This window comes from Meles meles, chromosome 12 (assembly GCF_922984935.1).
Source record: "Meles meles chromosome 12, mMelMel3.1 paternal haplotype, whole genome shotgun sequence".
In the NCBI taxonomy this organism is placed as follows: Eukaryota; Metazoa; Chordata; class Mammalia; order Carnivora; family Mustelidae; genus Meles; species Meles meles.
Genome location: NC_060077.1, coordinates 21,042,164 through 21,061,247, shown reverse-complemented (window position 1 = coordinate 21,061,247; position 19,084 = coordinate 21,042,164). Strand labels below are relative to the sequence as shown.

At 47.0% G+C, this 19,084-nt stretch overlaps 1 protein-coding gene across 5 annotated transcripts in view; it reads right to left on the bottom strand.

The window, feature by feature from the left end:
- Positions 1–6,339: 6,339 nt before the first annotated feature.
- ZNF84 (zinc finger protein 84) overlaps positions 6,340–19,084 on the bottom strand; it is a 68,267-nt gene continuing 55,522 nt past the window's right edge. For 4 of the 5 annotated variants that reach the window (XM_046024420.1, XM_046024417.1, XM_046024419.1 and 1 more), the window contains 3 exons: positions 18,391–18,517; positions 17,666–17,761; positions 6,340–12,191 (listed from right to left, as the gene is read on the bottom strand). In XM_046024420.1, coding sequence (XP_045880376.1) covers positions 10,207–12,191; positions 17,666–17,761; positions 18,391–18,517 — 2,208 coding nt within the window. In that variant the 3' untranslated portion in view covers positions 6,340–10,206. The remainder of the gene's footprint in view (positions 12,192–17,665; positions 17,762–18,390; positions 18,518–19,084) is intronic. The other variant, XM_046024421.1, reaches the window with a different exon arrangement.

The window sequence follows — 19,084 nt, the reverse complement described above, 5'->3', positions numbered from 1 at the left end:
CGGAGGGACTGCGGCCGCAACGCTTTCGTGAGAGACCTGCGGCTGGGACAGCTGTAGTAGACCGAGTCGCCGCGTGAGGGACTGCGGTCCCGAGAGACTCGCGCATCCGGGCCGGCGATGGCCCCTTTGGGCCGAGCCCAGACGCTGCAGCCCCAGGGCTGGCCGCGGCTCCTCGTTCTCCCGGTTCCGAGCCGCCCTGACGCCCTCCGGAAAGAGCAGCTGGAATGGCGGCCCCGCCAGAACGACCTGGGAGCTCCTTTCCTCCCTGCGCCGTGGGGGTGATGTGGTGGCCACATCAGGGAGGTCTCGGGGTGCAGGCCCGACACCGCCCTGCCCTAAAAGAGCTCAGAGCCCCGGTGGAACGGGAGGAGGAACTGTACATCTAAACGTACAGATTCGCTGAGAGGCGGCGCACGGGGACGGGGAGCACGTAGCCGGTGGAGGGAGCGGCTTATGCGAAAATACTTGTAGGCAAGAGAGAAAGTCCGTGATCGAGAGTGGAAGGAGTGAAGGAAGAAGGGAATCCGCGGATGGTCGATCCCAGGTCCCTGGGGTCGTGACCTGAGCCGAAGGCAGTCGCCCTACCCACCCAGCCACCCAGGCGCCCCTCAGCTTTATTCTTAATAGCAAAAATGACCAATCCAGGTGTCTATTGACAGGTGAGTGGAGAGGTGCGCCTGGGTGGTCAGTGGGTTAAAGCCTCTGGCTTCGGCTCAGGTCCCTGGGATGGAGCTCAGTGTCGGGCTCTCTGCTCAGCGAGGAGCCTGCTTCCTCCTCTCTCTTTGCCTGCCTCTCTGCCTGCTTGTGATCTCCGTCTGTCAAATAAATAAATAAATAAATAGATAAATGAATTCAAATCAAATCTTTTAAAAAAACAACAGGTGAATGGATGGACAGACTGCGGCATAGCCATACAATGGAATGCTCAGCAATTAAAGAAGAAAAAAAGAAAATGCCCACAATAATGTGCACAAATCCCAAAACCATGACACCGAGTGAAGGAAACCAGGTACAAAGGGTTACTAGGTGTACGACTCCATTCATATGAAACTCTAGGACAGATAAGAGAGACCAGTGGTTGGGGTCAGTGGTGGGAGTGAAATCTGACTGTGAAGAAGTGCTTGGAAGTACTGCAGGGCGTGGCCTGGGTGGTCGTGAGGCACGCATGGCCATTATTCAGAACCCACGGTGCAGCAACTCAGGGTTAAATAGGTACATTTTACTGCCTGTAACTTTCGTCAATAAAATTTATTTCTAAAATGTGGTTTTGAAGAAGGAATGAAAATAGACTAAAATTTGTTAAAGGAACACCAAAAAAAAAAAAACAAAACCCAAAACCAAATAGCACGCCTAACACCACAGAAGGCAGCAATTGATCAGAAGCCAGCCTGAGGTTAGGGTTAGGGTCCGCAACTGCTGTATCAGAAGTAGGGCCAGAAGGTGTCAGGGAAAGCGCACAAGGTCTTGGAGGCCCGCCATCAGTGCCATTTTTAGAAGTTCAGTGAAGGGAAGAAAGCCAGGACATCCCTTTAAGGTAAAGGGCAAGTTAGTCAAGTCCACTCTGCACACCACACTGAGGGACAGTGCCTCGTGGGCCTCTTTAAGTCGGAAGGCAGCTGAACGCCCCCGGGGAGGGTTCCCCACTGCAGTAGTTAGTAAAGCTTCCGATTCCGACAGCACCTGGAGCAACAGAGCTCCGCGGCAAGCATGGGATGGGTGTGAGGCATCCTCCGGCTGAACTTCCGTGGTGCAGGAGGTCCTGCTGTGTGAGAAGCACTCAAGGCAGAGCAGTCTCACAGCTCCAAAGAGCTCTAGGGTTCTGTAGCAAAGCCCGGTTTGGGGGATAGAAAACTTCTTGAAAAGCAGTCTTCCACACCACAAGGCCCTCACGGAGCCTGCACACTTCCCCAGCATATGATTTTGTAACTGGTACTAGATGTAACGTCAGGTTCGTGGATGGCTGCTGAATTCATTGTATTGTGGAACAATGCATCTGGTGTCAGGCCCTGGGGAGCGCCTAAAGCCCAGCACAAGAGGAAGTAACACAGATGCATCATGTATCATCTAGAAAGGACTACGGATTCACGGGAGCCCTCCAGTTTGTGGAGCCCCCGAGAGAACCCTTGCCAGTGGTCAAAGCTATGAGCAGTGCCTTTAGGAGTTTACGTAACAGATGGGGGGACGGCTGGAAACACAGAGACACACAGATATCCTGGCAGAGGTGACTCACTTGGCTGGTTGGTAGGATCCTGATGGGAACAAAGCCAACAGGGACGAGGAAGTCCGAGGGAAAGGGAACATGGCTGAACTCTGCACTCGGGCAGTGGGCATGAAGCAGGTGGAATTTTATATCTCACATGAATGCCTAGAAGGGTCAGAGAAAGCAAACAGGAGCAGTGTGACTCTTGCGCATCCTGGCTAGCCTCAGGTCCAGTGGGCCATTTGAAGGCAAAGCAAGTATAATAATGGGGTCCTGGTCATGGTGAAGCCCTTGAGTGTTATTCGGTTACCCGGAAGCGGTCAGCTGACAGATGGGAAAATAGCCTGTTGATTCCTCAGTTTATAGCATGTACTTGTGACCCAATTATTGGGTCTATACTTAAGGATTTCCAGATTCTACGTTTTTGATTACAGAGATAAGATTTTCTAAGCTGTCCATCTATTTTGGCCCTGTAGACCCCAGGATCAATTAGCCACTTCCAGAGTTGCCTGCATGGACAGCAGTTCCAATTACCATCCTGACCTTGAGCCTACGGTAACCCTGCCATCCTGTCTCCCTAAATTAAATTCTGCTACTAGCCTGTTCTACCACAGAACCCTGGAGTCTCTTTTCATATCAGGAATCTGACTTTGGGGCACCCTTGGCCCCAAGCACAGCAATTAGCATGTTTTTACAGGATGCTGGTGCTCCTCTTACCCACTAATTTCTCAGTGCCCCTCTTGGAGGTCAAGATTGGGGAAACTGGTGAGTGGATTACCCATATCAGACCTGCAGCATCATATTTCCTTAAATCCCTATATTCTGCCAAGGAGTTCCTGACCTCCTGCCTTTGTGTTGACCTCTGTTAAGTCCAGGATTTCAGAAAATCAACTGAACACAAACAGAGATACTGATGGCTCAACAAAATCAAGATTTTGTTCATCGTAAAAGCTGACAAATGGGGGTGCCTGGGTGGCTCAGTGGGTTACAGCCTCTGCCTTTCGCTCAGGTCATGATTCCAGGGTCCTGGGATCGAGCCCCACATCGGGCTCTCTACTTGGCAGGGAGCCTGCTTCCTCCTCTCTCTCTCTGCCTGCCTCTCTCCCTACTTGTGATCTCTATCTGTCAAATAAATAAATAAAATCTAAAAAAAAAAAGCTGACAAATGGGCAAATTTCTGCCAAGATGGAATGAGAATAAAAGAGAATTCACGGGGCGCCTGGGTGGCTCAGTGGATTAAGCCGCTGCCTTCGGCTCAGGTCATGATCTCAGGGTCCTGGGATCGAGCCCCGCATCGGGCTCTCTGCTCAGGGGGGAGCCTGCTTCCCTTCCTCTCTCTCTGCCTGCCTCTCTGCCTGCTTGTGATCTCTCTCTCTGTCAAATAAATAAATAAAATCTTAAAAAAAAAAAAAAAAAGAGAATTCACAGGGCCACCTGGGTGGCTCAGTGGGTTAAAGCCTCTGCCTTCGGCTCAGGTCATGATTCCAGGGTCCTGGAATCGAGCCCCACATCAGGCTCTCTGCTCAGGGGGGAGCCTGCTTCCCTTCCTCTCTCTCTGCCTGCCTCTCTGCCTACTTGTGATCTTTGTCAAATAAGTAAATAAAATCTTTTTAAAAAAAGAGAATTCACAAATATAAATGAAAAATTCAGTGTAACTACAGAGGAGATCCAAAGTCAGCATCTATAATTTGATGTCTGTAAACGTAAGTTGCTGGAGACAACAGCCTACCAAAACTCCCTGAATCATACATATAAAGCAAAGCGAGTCACACGCTATCTTCCACAGTAAGCTGCTCACCTTCTCAGGGCTTGTCACCTTGTCCCTGGATTGTACATGGGGTATCAGGGCCTCCAATGTGCCAGCCCCTTCTCCACCATCTCACTGGATGGGCACGATTTCACTGGTACTGGACTATGTGCAGAGAGCCTGGACCTCTGCAGACTGTGATGGCAGCCCTGGGGCAAACCGTGATGTGTGATGTGGTCTGCTCCATGCTGATACAGACATCTGATCTCTTCCTGAGCAGGATAAAAAGAATGCATTTGTCCCATCAAAGGCTGCATCCTGTGTACTTGAGGGCATATAAATCTGCTTTAGAAGACAGTGCCACATCTGCAAGCGGGACCATTACGTGGTTGAACTTGTCTGTAGTCCGTGTGGTCTGTAGGGTTTCCCAGGCTCCTAAAAGGCCTGAACTACTGAACTAGATAGCAGTGTGAGAGGCACTCTACCAATGTATCCCAAAGGTCTAGAGGAGCACTACCCTCTGCCACTCCCTCCCGTCCAAGTGCAGTGCTGTTTTTGATGTACTGTCCTCTCTGGAAGTACGTGTCAGAGGCCTCCATCTTGCCTTCTCCACTACAGTGACCCTCAGCCGAAGACCAGGAATCCAGAGCAGAGGTTAATCCAATCGCCAAAAATGCCAGTCTGTCCGACAGTACAGGATCTTTTTCACAGGGCTGATTTCGCTACTGCCGTTAGTGACTGCCCAAAACAAGGGAACCAGAGCTGAGCCCCCTAGTACAGCACCGTTCCCTGGGACTTGGTGTCAAGTTGACCATTTTGGCCTGAAAGGCCACCATTCTCACAACAGAAAGCATAACCCAGGTAGGGGTTTTCTTTCCTGCTCACAGTACCTAGGCCAGCACCACTATCCAAAGATGACAAAACACGGGCGCCTGGGGGCTCAGTTGAAGCATCCACCTTCAGCTCAGGTCATGATCTCAGGGTCCTGGGATGGAGCCCCACTTCGGGCTCTTGGCTCAGGAGGGAGCCTGCTTCTCCTTCGGCTGCTCCCCTGCTTGTGTGCTCTCTCTCCCTCAAATAAAAATCTTTTAAAAAGCACAGGGGGCGCGTCACTTACAAAATGATTGAACAGGACAGGACCTCTCATACACTGTCTCAGGCCAGAAGAACAACTCTGCCGCAAAGTAGGGGTGGGGGGCACATGCCCACCACAAAAGGCCACACCGGCTATGTTACATAGCTCACCTTCCACAGTGCGCTGGAATGGCCTCGCGAGGGTACAGTGTACACCCAGTTCCAAAGGGGTACTCTGTAGGGACAGGGTGCCGTCCTTCCAAACGCAGCTTATGAGCCAGGTAAGACCTTCTGCGGTGCTGTGTCCCCAGAGTGGAAGACACAGGTCTGTGTACCACAACCACCAATGATTACCTCCAGGGACTTTGTGCTTCCCATACCCACAGCTCTGGGCTCTGCAGCATTACAGGTCTTGATCCCCAAAGGGAACAACTTTTCACCAGGAGACAAAGCAAATTTTCTGCTTAATTGCCAGCTACAGGTACCGTGTGGACATTGTGCTCCTCGTGTCCAGGAGCCAGCGGGCCAGGAGTCCCTCTTTCTGGAGGGCTTCCCAAGGCATCACAAGGAAGAGGGCGCAGGGCTACTTACATAACAGGTTGAGGAGGAAAAGAATGGATTCTGGTGATCCGCACAGGTGCTGCTTGAATTTACCATCACCTCGGGTCAGGGCAGGCCATGGTAACCATGGCTCAGACCCCTCAGGAAGGAGGTGAGCCACCAAGCCAGCAGAGGTCCCAGAATGGCTCCCAGGTGACAGAGGACAGCACCAGTAAGGGCCAGTTGGTCCTAATGGCCTGTTTCCTGAGCCTCTCCCCAGACAGACCCAACGCTGGGAAAATGGTGCTCAGCAGTGGAAGGGCCAGACTGTGGTGACAGAGATGGACTGCCCAACCCTCCTCAAGGAAGAGCTTGCTGCCCAGTGGCAGGGAGAGTGGCCCGCAGGATGCCTCCCATTGTTGGCTTCTGTGGAGCTGGCCCCAGCTCAAAAGAACTGCCTGACATGGGGCGATTCCCTTCCCAGGGCAGCAGGCCTCTGGGGACAGAGCGCCTCAGGACTGCAGAGACCTGCCCATCTGGGCCCAACATGAGACACTCCTGAGCTGCACTAGCTTCAGAGCCCATACCGACGTGGCAAGCGTCTCTACCACCTCTGTGCCGCCTCCTCTCCCCCTGACCCACTATCCTTCCTTGCCTCACAGCAGCTGGTCCTCAATGAGCACTTGCATTCCAAACCCAGAGAGTCCAAGTCGTGACACAGCCCGACCTCCTGTGCAAGGAACAGCTGGGCTGTAAGAACAAACACAACTTGAACCAGTCAAAGCTAACATCAGGATTTATTACAAGGATATTCAGAGTATCTCATAGAAGAATGCAACAATCAAGGCATGAAAAGGGCAGGAGAAGTGAACCTGGACATCAAGACCAGAAGCAGCAGCTCTTGGAGCACGAGTTTCCATGGCTTCGTTCTTGTCTCTCTGTAGACAACGCCTCCGCACGTGGGGCGGGTGGGGGGGAGCCACCGAGAGCACCCACGCTTGTATGTCACAGCTTCAGTTATTAAAACTATACAAAGAAGGTAGTCCCAGCTTTCCAGCTTTCTAATGGAAGAGACATGTGATAGTTATATTATCACAGTGACAACACACGTGTGCGGGTTCATAAAGCGTGGACAGGCATTAACAAGGAACACAGACATTTCAGGGACAGAAGATTGGCAAAAAGCTTTGTGAAACCATAGAAACCTCAAGGAACTGCAAGTAGTTTGAGGAGGCCAAAAAAGTACCATGTAAGAGGACAGATATTCAGAAATAACAGGCTGGGTTTGTGTAGAAGTCCTCTTCTACCATGAGGCCAGAACACTTTAAGTCCACAATTAGCTGCATGGTATTTCAACAGAGGAGTGCATAATCGGAAGTGCATCTTGAAGTAACTACTAAGTGTGGGAAATGGACAAGGGTCATGGTGGGGGTGAGCGTGTCCACACTCGGGCCAGACCAGCTTGTCCGTTTGGTATTTACAGACTCAGGAGTTCGGCGAAATTGACAACCGGAGCATATTGCTGGAATCAGCAGCCAATGAGAGAGCCTCCAGTGGAGATTCCAAATCTCCACTGATGTGCATTCTGCTTTTTGATACAGGTATTGCTGGATAAACCAGATATTCTTTGGGTTTCCTTCTCCTCAGGCTCTACAGGGGTTGATCTTGAAATCAAAATGTCCAGCACACAGGTCCACACAGAGGTAACTGTGTCTGATTACCAAAGCCCAGAGAAACGCTGAACAGAAAGCCCTCCTGGGACAGGTCCCCAAACAGACTTTATTTAGTAAAAGGAATGCAGGAGGAATTGTCCTCTGCAGGCGAGTGGGGGAACCTGGGTGGGGATGCTCCTTCCCCCTGGTCTCCTTACACATTCAACAAACATAACCTATTGTGCACCAGGAAGCTACACATAAATCCCTCTGTAATATTGGTTTTCTTCTTGGGGTGGGATTTGTGGTAGGAACCAATGAGTGGAAATGTGGGGTCACTTTTTTTTTTATGGTTTACCAAGGTAATTTAAAAGATAGACATTAGAAATGTCTAATTTCAGAACCAAAACCCTCTTTGACTTCAGAAAGAGTCCCTAGTGAGTTCTAGACAACATAGCCAGGCCTCCACAGAAGGCGTTCTGATAAACGAGACCTCTGCCACCAGCATTAGCCCTTCGGATGACTGGTAACTGGCACTAAGGGAAAAAACATGCTTTTGGGTGTTACATCAATGGGCTAGTGCCGAAGCTCTATTATTTAGTGAGGAAAGTACCGGGCTTAACTGCTTAATAGTAAATGGAATCATCTAGAGTTAAAGTGAGCAAAATTAGGTCACTTTTAGCCAACAGACTTCAAGCTCAATCCAAGAACTAATGAATCAACCTCTGGGACTAGTAAAAAGAATCAATGATGGATTGAAATTTAAAAATGGGAAATCTACAAAGTAAAACATCACTCTGTCACTACTGTCTTACAAATGAAGTTGATAAAAATCACTTTCAGGGGGGCGCCTGGGTGGTTCAGTGGATTAAAGTCTCTGCCTTCGGCTCAGGTCATGATCCCAGGTCTTGAGATCGAGCCCCACATCGGGCTCTCTGCTCAGGAAGGAGCCTACTTCCTCCTCTCTCTGCCTGCCTCTCTGCTTGTGATCTCTGTCTGTCAAATAAATAAATAAAATCTTAAAAAAAAAATCACTTTCAGGTATTATGCAGAAAAGTAGTTAAGTCCATACATTTGAGAATGAATACAAACTTGAGAACTTAGATACTTTTAACCTGGTACAGTGGTTTTAAGTCCCAATTTTCAACAATGATGTTAAAATTGTCAACTAAAGGAAAAAAATACTGCTAGAATCAAAAGTGCAAGACACCATACTGAGAAAGCAACTTGTGTATGAGAGAAGTCTTGATTTTTTCCAAGCCTAGTAACAAGATCAGGGCTGGACTTCTCTGAATTTCAGCATCATACACAGAATACTGTTTACTTTGTCAAGGAACACTGCAAAGTTCTACCTAAGCTAAGGGATGGGTCATGCACTGCCAAAGCGAACCCTGCTGGTCATGAAAGGTTCACAGCAGGCGTCTCCATTAGAGGGTGCAACTGGTGATGAAAAGAGAAACACAGATATTTCAAATGATGCAACAGTGAAAATCCTATTTCTTAATACCAATCCAATAGTCACAGAAATTCATAGGAAGGCAAAATAGGCTTCCTTGAATACACCAAAAATGTTTTTCTCACAAGAATCTGTATTTTACATTTTCTGAACAGTGACTCTTAAATTGGCTTCTCCAGCTGGTTTTTTTACAAGGTATTTTAAGAAACACCAAAAATGTAACAGCACACAGCATCATATTTCATCAGAGTGAAGTAACATACACGCTGTATTTAAGTACATCTACTTGATGCACAGAGGTGCCAAGATGAATGGGAACAAGACTGTGCATAGCATGACTGCCATTTAGCCTGAGTCAGAGCTGAGTGATAGAGTTCACACACCTGCTTTCTTCTGTTCATTCATGAGTCAGTATTGCTAGGTAGTGGTTCCTGCCTTTAAATACTTATTAACCAGATTTTATATAAATTCTCTCAGGTTGCAAACACATTTATATAACGTTGCCTTTCGTAACTGAAGAGAAAAGGTCAGCAACAACAGACCCCTTTTATATGCCAACAAGCCATAAGGAAAAAGGATGTGGTGCTATTACTTAAGCTGTGTATTAGCAGTAAGAGGTGTTCTATCAATTTCCCTTTTAACTGTATCGGTGAAACAGAAAAACCAGCAGCATGTGGTATGTCCTGACATCAGAGGCACTACCAGGTATGGTATGTGCATTTCATGCTCGCAATTACATTTACACATGTGATTCCAAAATATGACACATACTGTGTAACACAGGAAAATAAACCTAAGTACCACTGAGAAATGTCTTATTCAGATGCTTCGATGACTTGATTTATTCACACATTTTTAAAAACTTCATTCTTCAGAGTGAACACATCAACCATTAGAATGGGGCATTTCTGATAACCCCACCTATTAAAAAATGCCTGGCTTCCCTTTATAGCCTTATTTCTAGGGGCACATGTTTCCAAGGTCTTTAAATTGTTAGTCTGACCCACATTATGAATTCCCCCCAGATACAATATGGTTGAATTACCTGATGAAAATTGTCCCACATTTAGCATTTCCACTGAGCTTCATTCCTGAGAGTATTTTCTTAATGTACAATGACCTGTGACTTCTTGATGAAAATAGGACATTACTAGCTGCATTCATGGGGTTCTTCTTCATTTACTGGACTTGGGTTTACCCCAGTGAGGATATTTCCCAACAGCAAATGAGGTGTCACCTCTGCAAGGCTTTCTGATGTTCACGGTACTCCTCGTTACTTTTCATTTCCCACTGTATATCTGACAGGGTTTTGAAATTCACTGCATCTCACAGGTTCATTCTACTCTCAGGGTTCTTACACAAACAGGTTAACCTGCTGAAAGCTCTCCCTAAATAACCTCAGAGTTCCTACCCTAAAAGATTACCCAGATAGATGTAAAATGTGATGCAATTATTTATCTGGAAGGTTTACCCTAACTGTATTTTCTGAAGTACGAAGAGCTGAGAGCTCTGTCAGAGAGTAGCAGTAACCCCGGTCCTAGGATTTCTTCGCTGTATGAGTCCTCTGGTGATTAATGAGCTGTGACTTTTGGGAGAAGGCTTTTGCACATTCATGGCACTGGTAGGGCTTCTCTCCTGTGTGTATTCTCTGGTGATTAACAAGCTGTGACTTCTGAGAGAAGGCTTTCCTACATTCGCTGCAGCCGTAGGGCTTCTCCCCAGTGTGTGTCCTCTGATGTGGTATTAGGTGTGATTTCCGAGAAAAGGCTTTGCCACATGCGCTGCACTCAAAGGGTTTCTCACCTGTGTGTGTTCTCTGATGATTGATGAGGCTTGACTTCTCCCTAAAGGCTTTCCCACACTCGCTGCATTTGTATGGTTTTTCTCCTGTATGAGTTCTTTGATGTCTAATTAGTTCCGATTTCTCAAAGAAAGCTTTCCTACAAAGACTGCATTCATAGGGTTTCTCTCCTGTGTGGATTCTCTGGTGAGTATTCAGCTGTGACTTCTGGGAGAAGGCTTTTTCACAATCCCTGCACCCATACGGTTTTTCTCCTGTATGAGTTCTCTGGTGAGTTGCAAGACTTGACTTCTCACCAAAGGCCTTCCCACATTCAGTGCATTCATAGGGTTTCTCTCCTGTGTGAGTTCTCTGATGGGATATGAGATGTGACTTCTGACAAAAGGCTTTCCCACACTCGCTGCACACATAGGGCTTCTCTCCTGTATGAATTCTCTGATGATTAGTAAGGCTTAATTTTTCACTGAAAGCCTTCCCACATTCGCTGCACTCATAGGGCTTTTCTCCTGTGTGAGTTCTCTGATGTCTAACAAGCTGAGATTTCCTGCTGAAGGCTTTCCCACATTTACTGCATACAAAGGGTTTCTCTCCTGTGTGTGTCATCTGATGGGATATGAGATGTGACTTCTGGGAGAAGGCTTTCCCACACTGAATGCACACATGAGGCTTCTCTCCTGTGTGAGTTCTCTGGTGGTTAATGAGACTCGACCGCTCTCTGAAGGCTTTCTGACATTCGCTGCATTCGTAGGGCTTCTCTCCAGTATGAATTGTCTGATGTCTAACAAGCTCTGATTTCTCAAAGAAGGCTTTTCTGCAATCACTACATCCATAGGGTTTTGTTCCTGTGTGAGTCCTGTGATGTGTAACGAGCTGTGACTTCCTGCTGAAAGCTCTCCCACATTCTCTGCATTCAAAAGGTTTCTCTCCTGTATGAATTCTCTGATGATTAATAAGATTTGACTTCTCACTAAAGGCCCTCCCACATTCGTTGCATCCATAGGGTTTTTCACCTGTGTGTGTCCTCCAGTGTGAGATGAGATGTGACTTCCGGGAGAAGGCTTTCCCACATTCACCACATTCATATGGTTTCTCTCCTGTGTGTGTTCTCTGATGGGATGTGAGCTGCGACTTCTGGGAGAAGGCCTTCCCACACTGGCCACAATTATAAGGTTTCTCTCCTGTATGAGTTCTGTGATGCGTAATAAACTGTGACTTCTGGGGAAAGGTTTTGCCACAGTTACCACAGCCATAGGCGATCTCTCTTATATGTCTGCTCTGATGTTTAATGAGACTTGATTTCTTATTGAAGCGTTTCCTACATTCACTGCATTCATAGAGTTTCTCCCCTAAACGGTTTCTATGATATATGATAATCTGTGACTTCTTAGAGTTAATTTTATCATATTTATCATATTCATAGTATTTTAACCAATTATCAGTTTCCTCAGGTTTGGGATGGAGAAACAACTTATCAAATACACTTAAGCCACCTGCTTCCGTTTTTCCATAATCTGTTTTTGGAATAAGTAAATCAAAGTGATGTTTTAAAAGTAATCCATCTACATCATCTTCACTGTTTGATTTCCTTAACGGAACAAAGTTCATGCTCAGATTGAATTTTTTCCCAAATGCATCACATTCATGATCTTGTTTCATATTTCTAAGCTTCTCTTGGTTATCCTGCTGCCATGTCATGTGACCATTTACTTGCAAAACTTGTTCTATAAAGAAAGAAAAGCCTGTGAATGCTTCCATAGTTGGGTTTTTTTTGGGTTATTAATCAATTTCAGAGGGAGTGGGCATGAAAGTAGGGGGAGAGGCAGAGGGAGAGAATCTCAAGCAGACTTCCCACTGAGCTTGGAGTCCAAACACAGGGCTCAGTCCCATGACTCTGAGATCATGACCTGAGCCAAAACCAAGAGGCAGACACTCCACGGACTGAGCTCCCCCAGTGCCTCTTCTATGGCTATGTTTACAGAACACAAAACTAGCAACACTATTTGAAGGGATGAAAGCTTCAGAAGGTTGTCTCTCAGTCCCTAGCATAAATCTCTCCAGGTAAGAGGGAAAAAAGAAAAGAAAATTCTATAAAAAGGAATAAGATACAAGCAGTATAGTAAGTCACCTCTGGTTTTGTCAAATGTAAGTTTATAAAATGGAGAGGAAATGTAAAAAATTCATCAAGAGCAAAGAGGAACAAAGAAAGGAGGGTAGAAAGACTGATCCAATATTCTGAGGAGAGGATTTCCTCCACCCTGAGTGCGTGAGGCCCTGGGGACAGGAAACAGTCAGCCCCTGACCTTGTGAAGTTTACATTCTAATGGAGAAGACAAAAAATTAACAGGACTGAGAGGAACTACTGAAGCCATTACAAGCTTGAAGAATGAGAAATCATTTGTGAACTTTTCCCCATTTTTAAATTCTCTGGAATTGTGAAACTTTCTAAGTACATTTTCTTTTTTTTAAAGATTTTATTTATTTATTTGACAGAGAGAGATCACAAGTAGATAGAGAGGCAGGCAGAGAGAGAGAGAGAGAGAGAGAGGGAAGCAGGCTCCCTGCTGAGCAGAGAGCCCGATGCGGGACTCGATCCCAGGACCCTGAGATCATGACCTGAGCCGAAGGCAGCGGCTTAACCCACTGAGCCATCCAGGCGCCCTCTAAGTACATTTTCAATATTATTACCAAGACAGCCATTTCATGGAACGCATCGTCCTTCATTTAATCTGTTCAGGCACAAAACCTTAAGACCCATGTGTTCTTTCACTGAAAATACCCTAAGATAGGGGATGAGGGAAAAAGAGGTCTGGTGGTTAAAATCAGAGTCTAGTATAGAAATATTAGTTTTGAGATAGAGGTTAAGAGTCTGAATAAAGTGGTCATAGGAAATGTGAGAGCAGAAAATGAAGTCTTTGTAAATTAAACTCACAACTTTGCATTACCTTAAATATTACATTGTTAGACTAAGTACACATTTGGAAATTTTTACTTTTTTCTCACTAGAAAAATGGGACTGCTTTATAGTTGGTCATTTGTGGTATATCCCAGATACCCCAACTCTCTCCACTTTTCTCAGTGAAATATCCTTCCACCTGGTTTCCCTGCTTCCCATTACATTTTCCACAATGCACTCGGGTCAAACTTTTAAAAATGTAAATCTGAGCCTGGGTGGCTCAGTTGGCTAAGTGCCCGACCCTTGTTTTCAGCTCAACTCATGATCTCAGGGTCATGGGACCGGGGGGCTCCGTGCTCAGTAGGGTTCTGCTTGTCTCCTTCCCCAACTCCCTCTGCCCTCCCCTCCATTTGCATGCATGCTCTCTCAAATAAACAAATCTTTAAAAAAACAAAAAAACATGTAAATCAGGGCACCTGGGTGGCTCAGTTGGTTAAGCATCATCAGCTCAGGTCATGATCCCAGGTTCCTGGGATCAAGCCCCACATCAGGCTCCCTGTTCAGTGGGGAGTCTGCTTCTCTCTCTCTCTCCCTCTACCCGTCCCCTTGCTTGTACGTGCGTGCGCACACGCTCTCTCTCTCTCTCTCTCAAATAAATAAAATCTTTTTAGAAAACGTAAAATTTTTATTTTAATTACTTTTTAAAAAAATTTATTTATTTGACAGACAGAATTCACAAGTAGGCAGAGAGGCAGGCGGGGGTGGGGGGAGCAGGCTCCCCACCAAGCAGAGAGCCCGACGCAGGGCCCAATCCCAGGACCCCGGGATCGTGACCCGAGCCGAAGGCAGAGGCTTCAACCCACTGAGCCACCCAGGTGCCCCTAAATTACTTTTTTAAATTTAAAACTACTTGAATCAATCTAACCACCTTCCTACTGCTTACAAGTCAATGTATGACCTAGGTCTCACACACAGCACAGCCTCTATCTCCCTGGCACACAGACCTCCAAACAGAAAGGCTTCCTTTCTGTTGTCCTGAAGTCACCAAGTCCCTTCCTGACCTAATACATTCATATTTGTCATTCCTTCAGGGAACACTTTCCCCCAATTCACACAGCTCACTCATTTTGGTCTTTGTGTCTAGAACTGGCTTCTCCACGTGACTGTGTTGTGCACTGAATGTTTGTGCAGCCCCCTTAACCCCCCCCAACCCCCAAACCTCTATGTTGAAGCCCTAACCATCAGTGTGGCTATATTTGGAAATGGGATCTCAAAGCAATTAAGGTTAAATGAGAACAAGGGATGGGGCCCTAATCCAAAAGGATTAGAATCCTTTTCAGAAACACCAGAGCAGACCTCACCCCCACCCCTTGCACAAATGAAGCAAGGCCACATGAGGGCAAAGCCACAAGGCCACAAGGTAGCTATGCACAAGCCAGCACGACCACATTCATCAGAACCCAATCACACAGGTGCCTCGACCCTGGCCTCCAGAATTGTGCCAACAGCTTTCTGCTATTTATCTCTGTGTATTTTGTTATGGCAGCCTAAGGAGAGCAACAAATCCTCTACCCTATTATCATCTATCTGATTTACGTCTATGATCGAACTTTCAGGGTCTGGGCTTTACCCTGGTTATTCCAACTTGATTTCTTTTTTCCTCCCAGGAGAGAGTAAGCCCTGCATAGGCAGGGAACTGATCTCCAATGCTCACTAAGGAACCCACACCACCCAGCACAACACCTGAAGAATAAAAGACATCACTATCTCTTCAACATTCTATGGTACATGGCTACTTGCAAGGTAGCCCTTGGCTGCCAGCTGCTTTCTGGAGTGTGTGCACCACTCCCCAGCTGATATAACAGGGCTCCCTGTGCTGAGCACCTGCTGTCCTGGGGGTCTGCAATGCTGCTGTGTGACAGGCAGAGGTCCCCGGGTGCAGGGTCTTTAGTGAGCTTTCCTGTGCAGAAACACTACACACATTACTACCCTTTCATTGTTGGAGTGACCCTCAATGAGGGAGCAGCACAGGACACCTGCCCCCGGATTCCTCCAGCCTCTGTTTGTGCCCTTTCGCTGATGAGGAAGCTGTCATTATGTTGCTGTTAAGAAGTCCTAGCTAAAGGACAATATCCCGAGTCCTCCTCGCAGCTCTCTGAACATGACAGTGGTCCTGAGGACCCTGACACACAGGCCTTGTTTAGTTAACTTAGACTACAAGTGCACTGCACTGCAGTAAAGCATAAATGTTCAATGTTTAAATGCTGAATTAAAAAAACAAACAAACAAACAAACTAGGGACGCCTGGGTGGCTCAGTTGGTTGGGCGGCTGCCTTCGGCTCAGGTCATGATCCCAACGTCCTGGGATCGAGTCCCACATCAGGTTCCTTGTTCAGCAGGGAGCCTGCTTCTCCCTCTGCCTCTGCCTGCTACTCTCTCTGACTGTGCTCGCTCTCTCTCTGACAAATAAATAAATAAAATCTTTACAAATAATAATAAAATAAACGTAAATATCTTAACTTCTTAACTAATTTGTATGCTTCTCTAAGGTGTTTTCTAGGTCTTTTATTTCCAATCATCATTAGTCATCATTCAAATGGAGGCTATCAATGAATGAGGGGCGCATAAGAATCACAAGAGGTTCCTCAAACTACAAACTCCAGCTCTAGAACACTCCATTTTAAAACTACATTTACACCGCTGTACTGAATCAATTTTACCAGTAATGAATCCATAACATTTACTGTTGGAAAAAAATGCCCAGGTAATCCAATGCACACCTGGCTAAAAGCACCTGAATTAAAACAATGGGCTTATTGCATAAATACTGTCTGACACGTAAGTGGATATAAACTATAAGCCTTGCGTTTATGCATGCACACAGCTCAGGGAACAATCAGCTAAAGAACATTACATGCACTGTGATCAGGTCTGGGATGCAACTTCCGAAAAAAAATGAGAAAAATTTAGCTGGAACAGTCGAGGAACATTCTGTAAGTATGAATGCAGCAGAAACAGAGTTTATGCAGAAAGGACTAAGATGAAGCATGATCAAGCATTCAGATGCAGAGAAGAAATATTACACCTGAAAACAGAGAAACGTTTAAATGGAGTTGGTCATGAACTGGGGCAAGGGATAAACAGCTGACAGCCTGCACAGATTCAGACCGGGGAGATCCTGGAGGAAGCGGCCACAGGTTGTAGCAGACGCTCCTGCCGCTTCAGCTATATTCAGAGGGACCAGCACCTCGGGCAGACTGTGGGGCCTACCCCAGGGACCCACATCCCTCTGCCCAAAACAATCCTTAAGCCACACAGCGTGCTGGGTCTGTATGCACGGATTCTGGACATTCTGGGGAGTTAGCACCCCCAAGGCAATGCTCAAGCCCGGAGAAATGGGAGTTAGAGGGTGACCAGCTTCCAGGCCCCATGGGGCTCCCAACAGTCGCCATGGGTCACACCCCTTCCACCACACACATTGCCATTCCTTCTCCCCAGTCTCACTGCTCTTTCTCCCATCATAGTAAACTCATGGCACTCAGACATGTAATCTCAGGGTCTACTTTCGAGGGAGCCTGAAACGATGTCACTTAGCAGATGAGTAGGGCTGGAAAACTGATCAGAGACAGCTGGCTGCTTTAGGAACTGAAATTCATGGTATCCTTTGAGAACACTTATAAAAGCTACGACTCTAGACCCATCGAGCAATTTGGAAAATTCAGGAATGAGACACCATGCGCCTGGTTTCAAGTGTCACTTGAGAAGTTAAAAAGATAGTTTCCAAAGGCAAGAGTCTGAAATAATAAGAATGCGAAGAGAGAACATTCAAGGTGCTCCATGGTGTCTAATCCACAGGAGAAGTAGAGCAGAGGTCAATCTCACAAAAGGAGGAAAAGGACCGCTGTTTGGGGGAACGAGGAGGACTTCCTTGCTCCCCTGGGCACTTCTCTGGGCATCAGATGCCTGAATGAGAGCAAAGGAAACCTCCTGAAGGTATGAGTCAGTGAACAGAGGACAGAAGGAGACTAAATATGTCAGAAAACCAAACAAGAAGTCGCCGTCCCAGACCTGACAGCCAGAATACTTCATGTCCTGGACAAGCCAGGAATATTCTGCTTTACGCCACAAGCAGAGCAGCCACATCTAAGTGTGACTTACGTGAGTAGCTCACATCAGCTATCATGAATCAGCATGAAAGCTGCAGGGTTCGGGAAGAGCCCTCTCCAGGGCACACTTCACCAAGCCCACTGACAGCTGAGACTGAGTCTCTGCGTCCTGCATCTGTCTGGTTCTCACACCCACCTGGACCGTCTGAACTTGGAACTTCCCCATCTCCGATCCACGGCTCTTCTCCTTGCTCCAACTTGAAGATGACCTCAGGTTTCATAACTTCGTACCCTGTTTGGGGAAAACACAAAAGCCGTGGCCCCCACTGCTTGGGGTTTAGGGCCTCTGAAGAACGAGCAAGGTCTGGCATCAGGGGGACATAGTGAAGCTACCCACTGGCATATCAACAGAATAAGTAATTCTCAAAGGCAACGGTCTTCACTGGTGGCTACTGGGGTCTAAGACTCTCTGACTTCTATAATCCAAACCCAAAACCATTACTCACTTCAGAGGCTCTGGACCAGTTTGCCTGGGTTCAAATCCAGATACTTCCACTTACTAGCTTTCAGTCCTTGGGAAAGTTACTTAAAAGGAGAATCATCGTACCAGCCACACAAAACTGCTCTGTAAATAAGGCCACGTGTGAACGGTACACGAAATACAGGACGTTCCTTGCACTGGTGCCGACTACTAATGGTAACACCACCACCATCCTGATCAGTTTCAGAGCTGCACATGGAAAACAAGTCTTCATTATCCCAAGGTGAGGTACAGATGCTGTCCCTAGTGTCACAGTGCAAGGAACTTTCAATCTCCTAAATTCAGGTCCAAAACCACTAGAGATTTCAGAAGCTGCAGAGCTCTTGGCAACTCAGAAAGTGAGGATCTGGGCCCACCAGGTCATTGGGGAGCTGCCTTACCCAGGGACACAAGGCTGCTATAGTTCTCCAGCATGACATCCTTGTACAGGTCCTTCTGACTGGGGTCCAGGAGCTGCCATTCCTTCTGGGTGAAGTCCACAGATAAATCTTCAAACGAGAACACCTCCTGTAAGAGCACAACCCCGGTGAACCCGCAGCAAGGGCTGCTGTGTGACATGCACACGTTATTCCATCACAGCAAGCCACGGAGAATGATGACCGTGACTCCTTCACATCACGTCTCTGGGAGAAAATGCCATGACGCACCCTTCCATCCCTCTGTTCATAGGATACCTGACAACTGGAGCTCACAACTTTACATCTTCTGAACCACCAACAAAATGTGTACTGCACCACAGCTGCGGCAGTGGAGAAGCGGCACCAAAAGAAAGAGAGTAAAACAGCTTAAAAAGCCATACAGCCTTGCAGAGGGCTGCGAACCTACACACCTGTTCCTACAATAAGCCACTGTAATAGCAGAGGCAGAAATGAACGGAGGGCACAACACGGGTCAGAGCGAGAGCATCAGTCTGAGCATCAACTGAGGCTCTTTCCAAGAGACAAAGCTTGAGATGAGTTTTAGGAAATTAGCAGTGCTTCCCACAAAATGGGGATGCGGGACGCCTGAGTGGCTCAGTCAGTGAAGGGTCTGCCATCAGCTCAGGTCATGATCCCTGGGATCGAGCCCCATGTC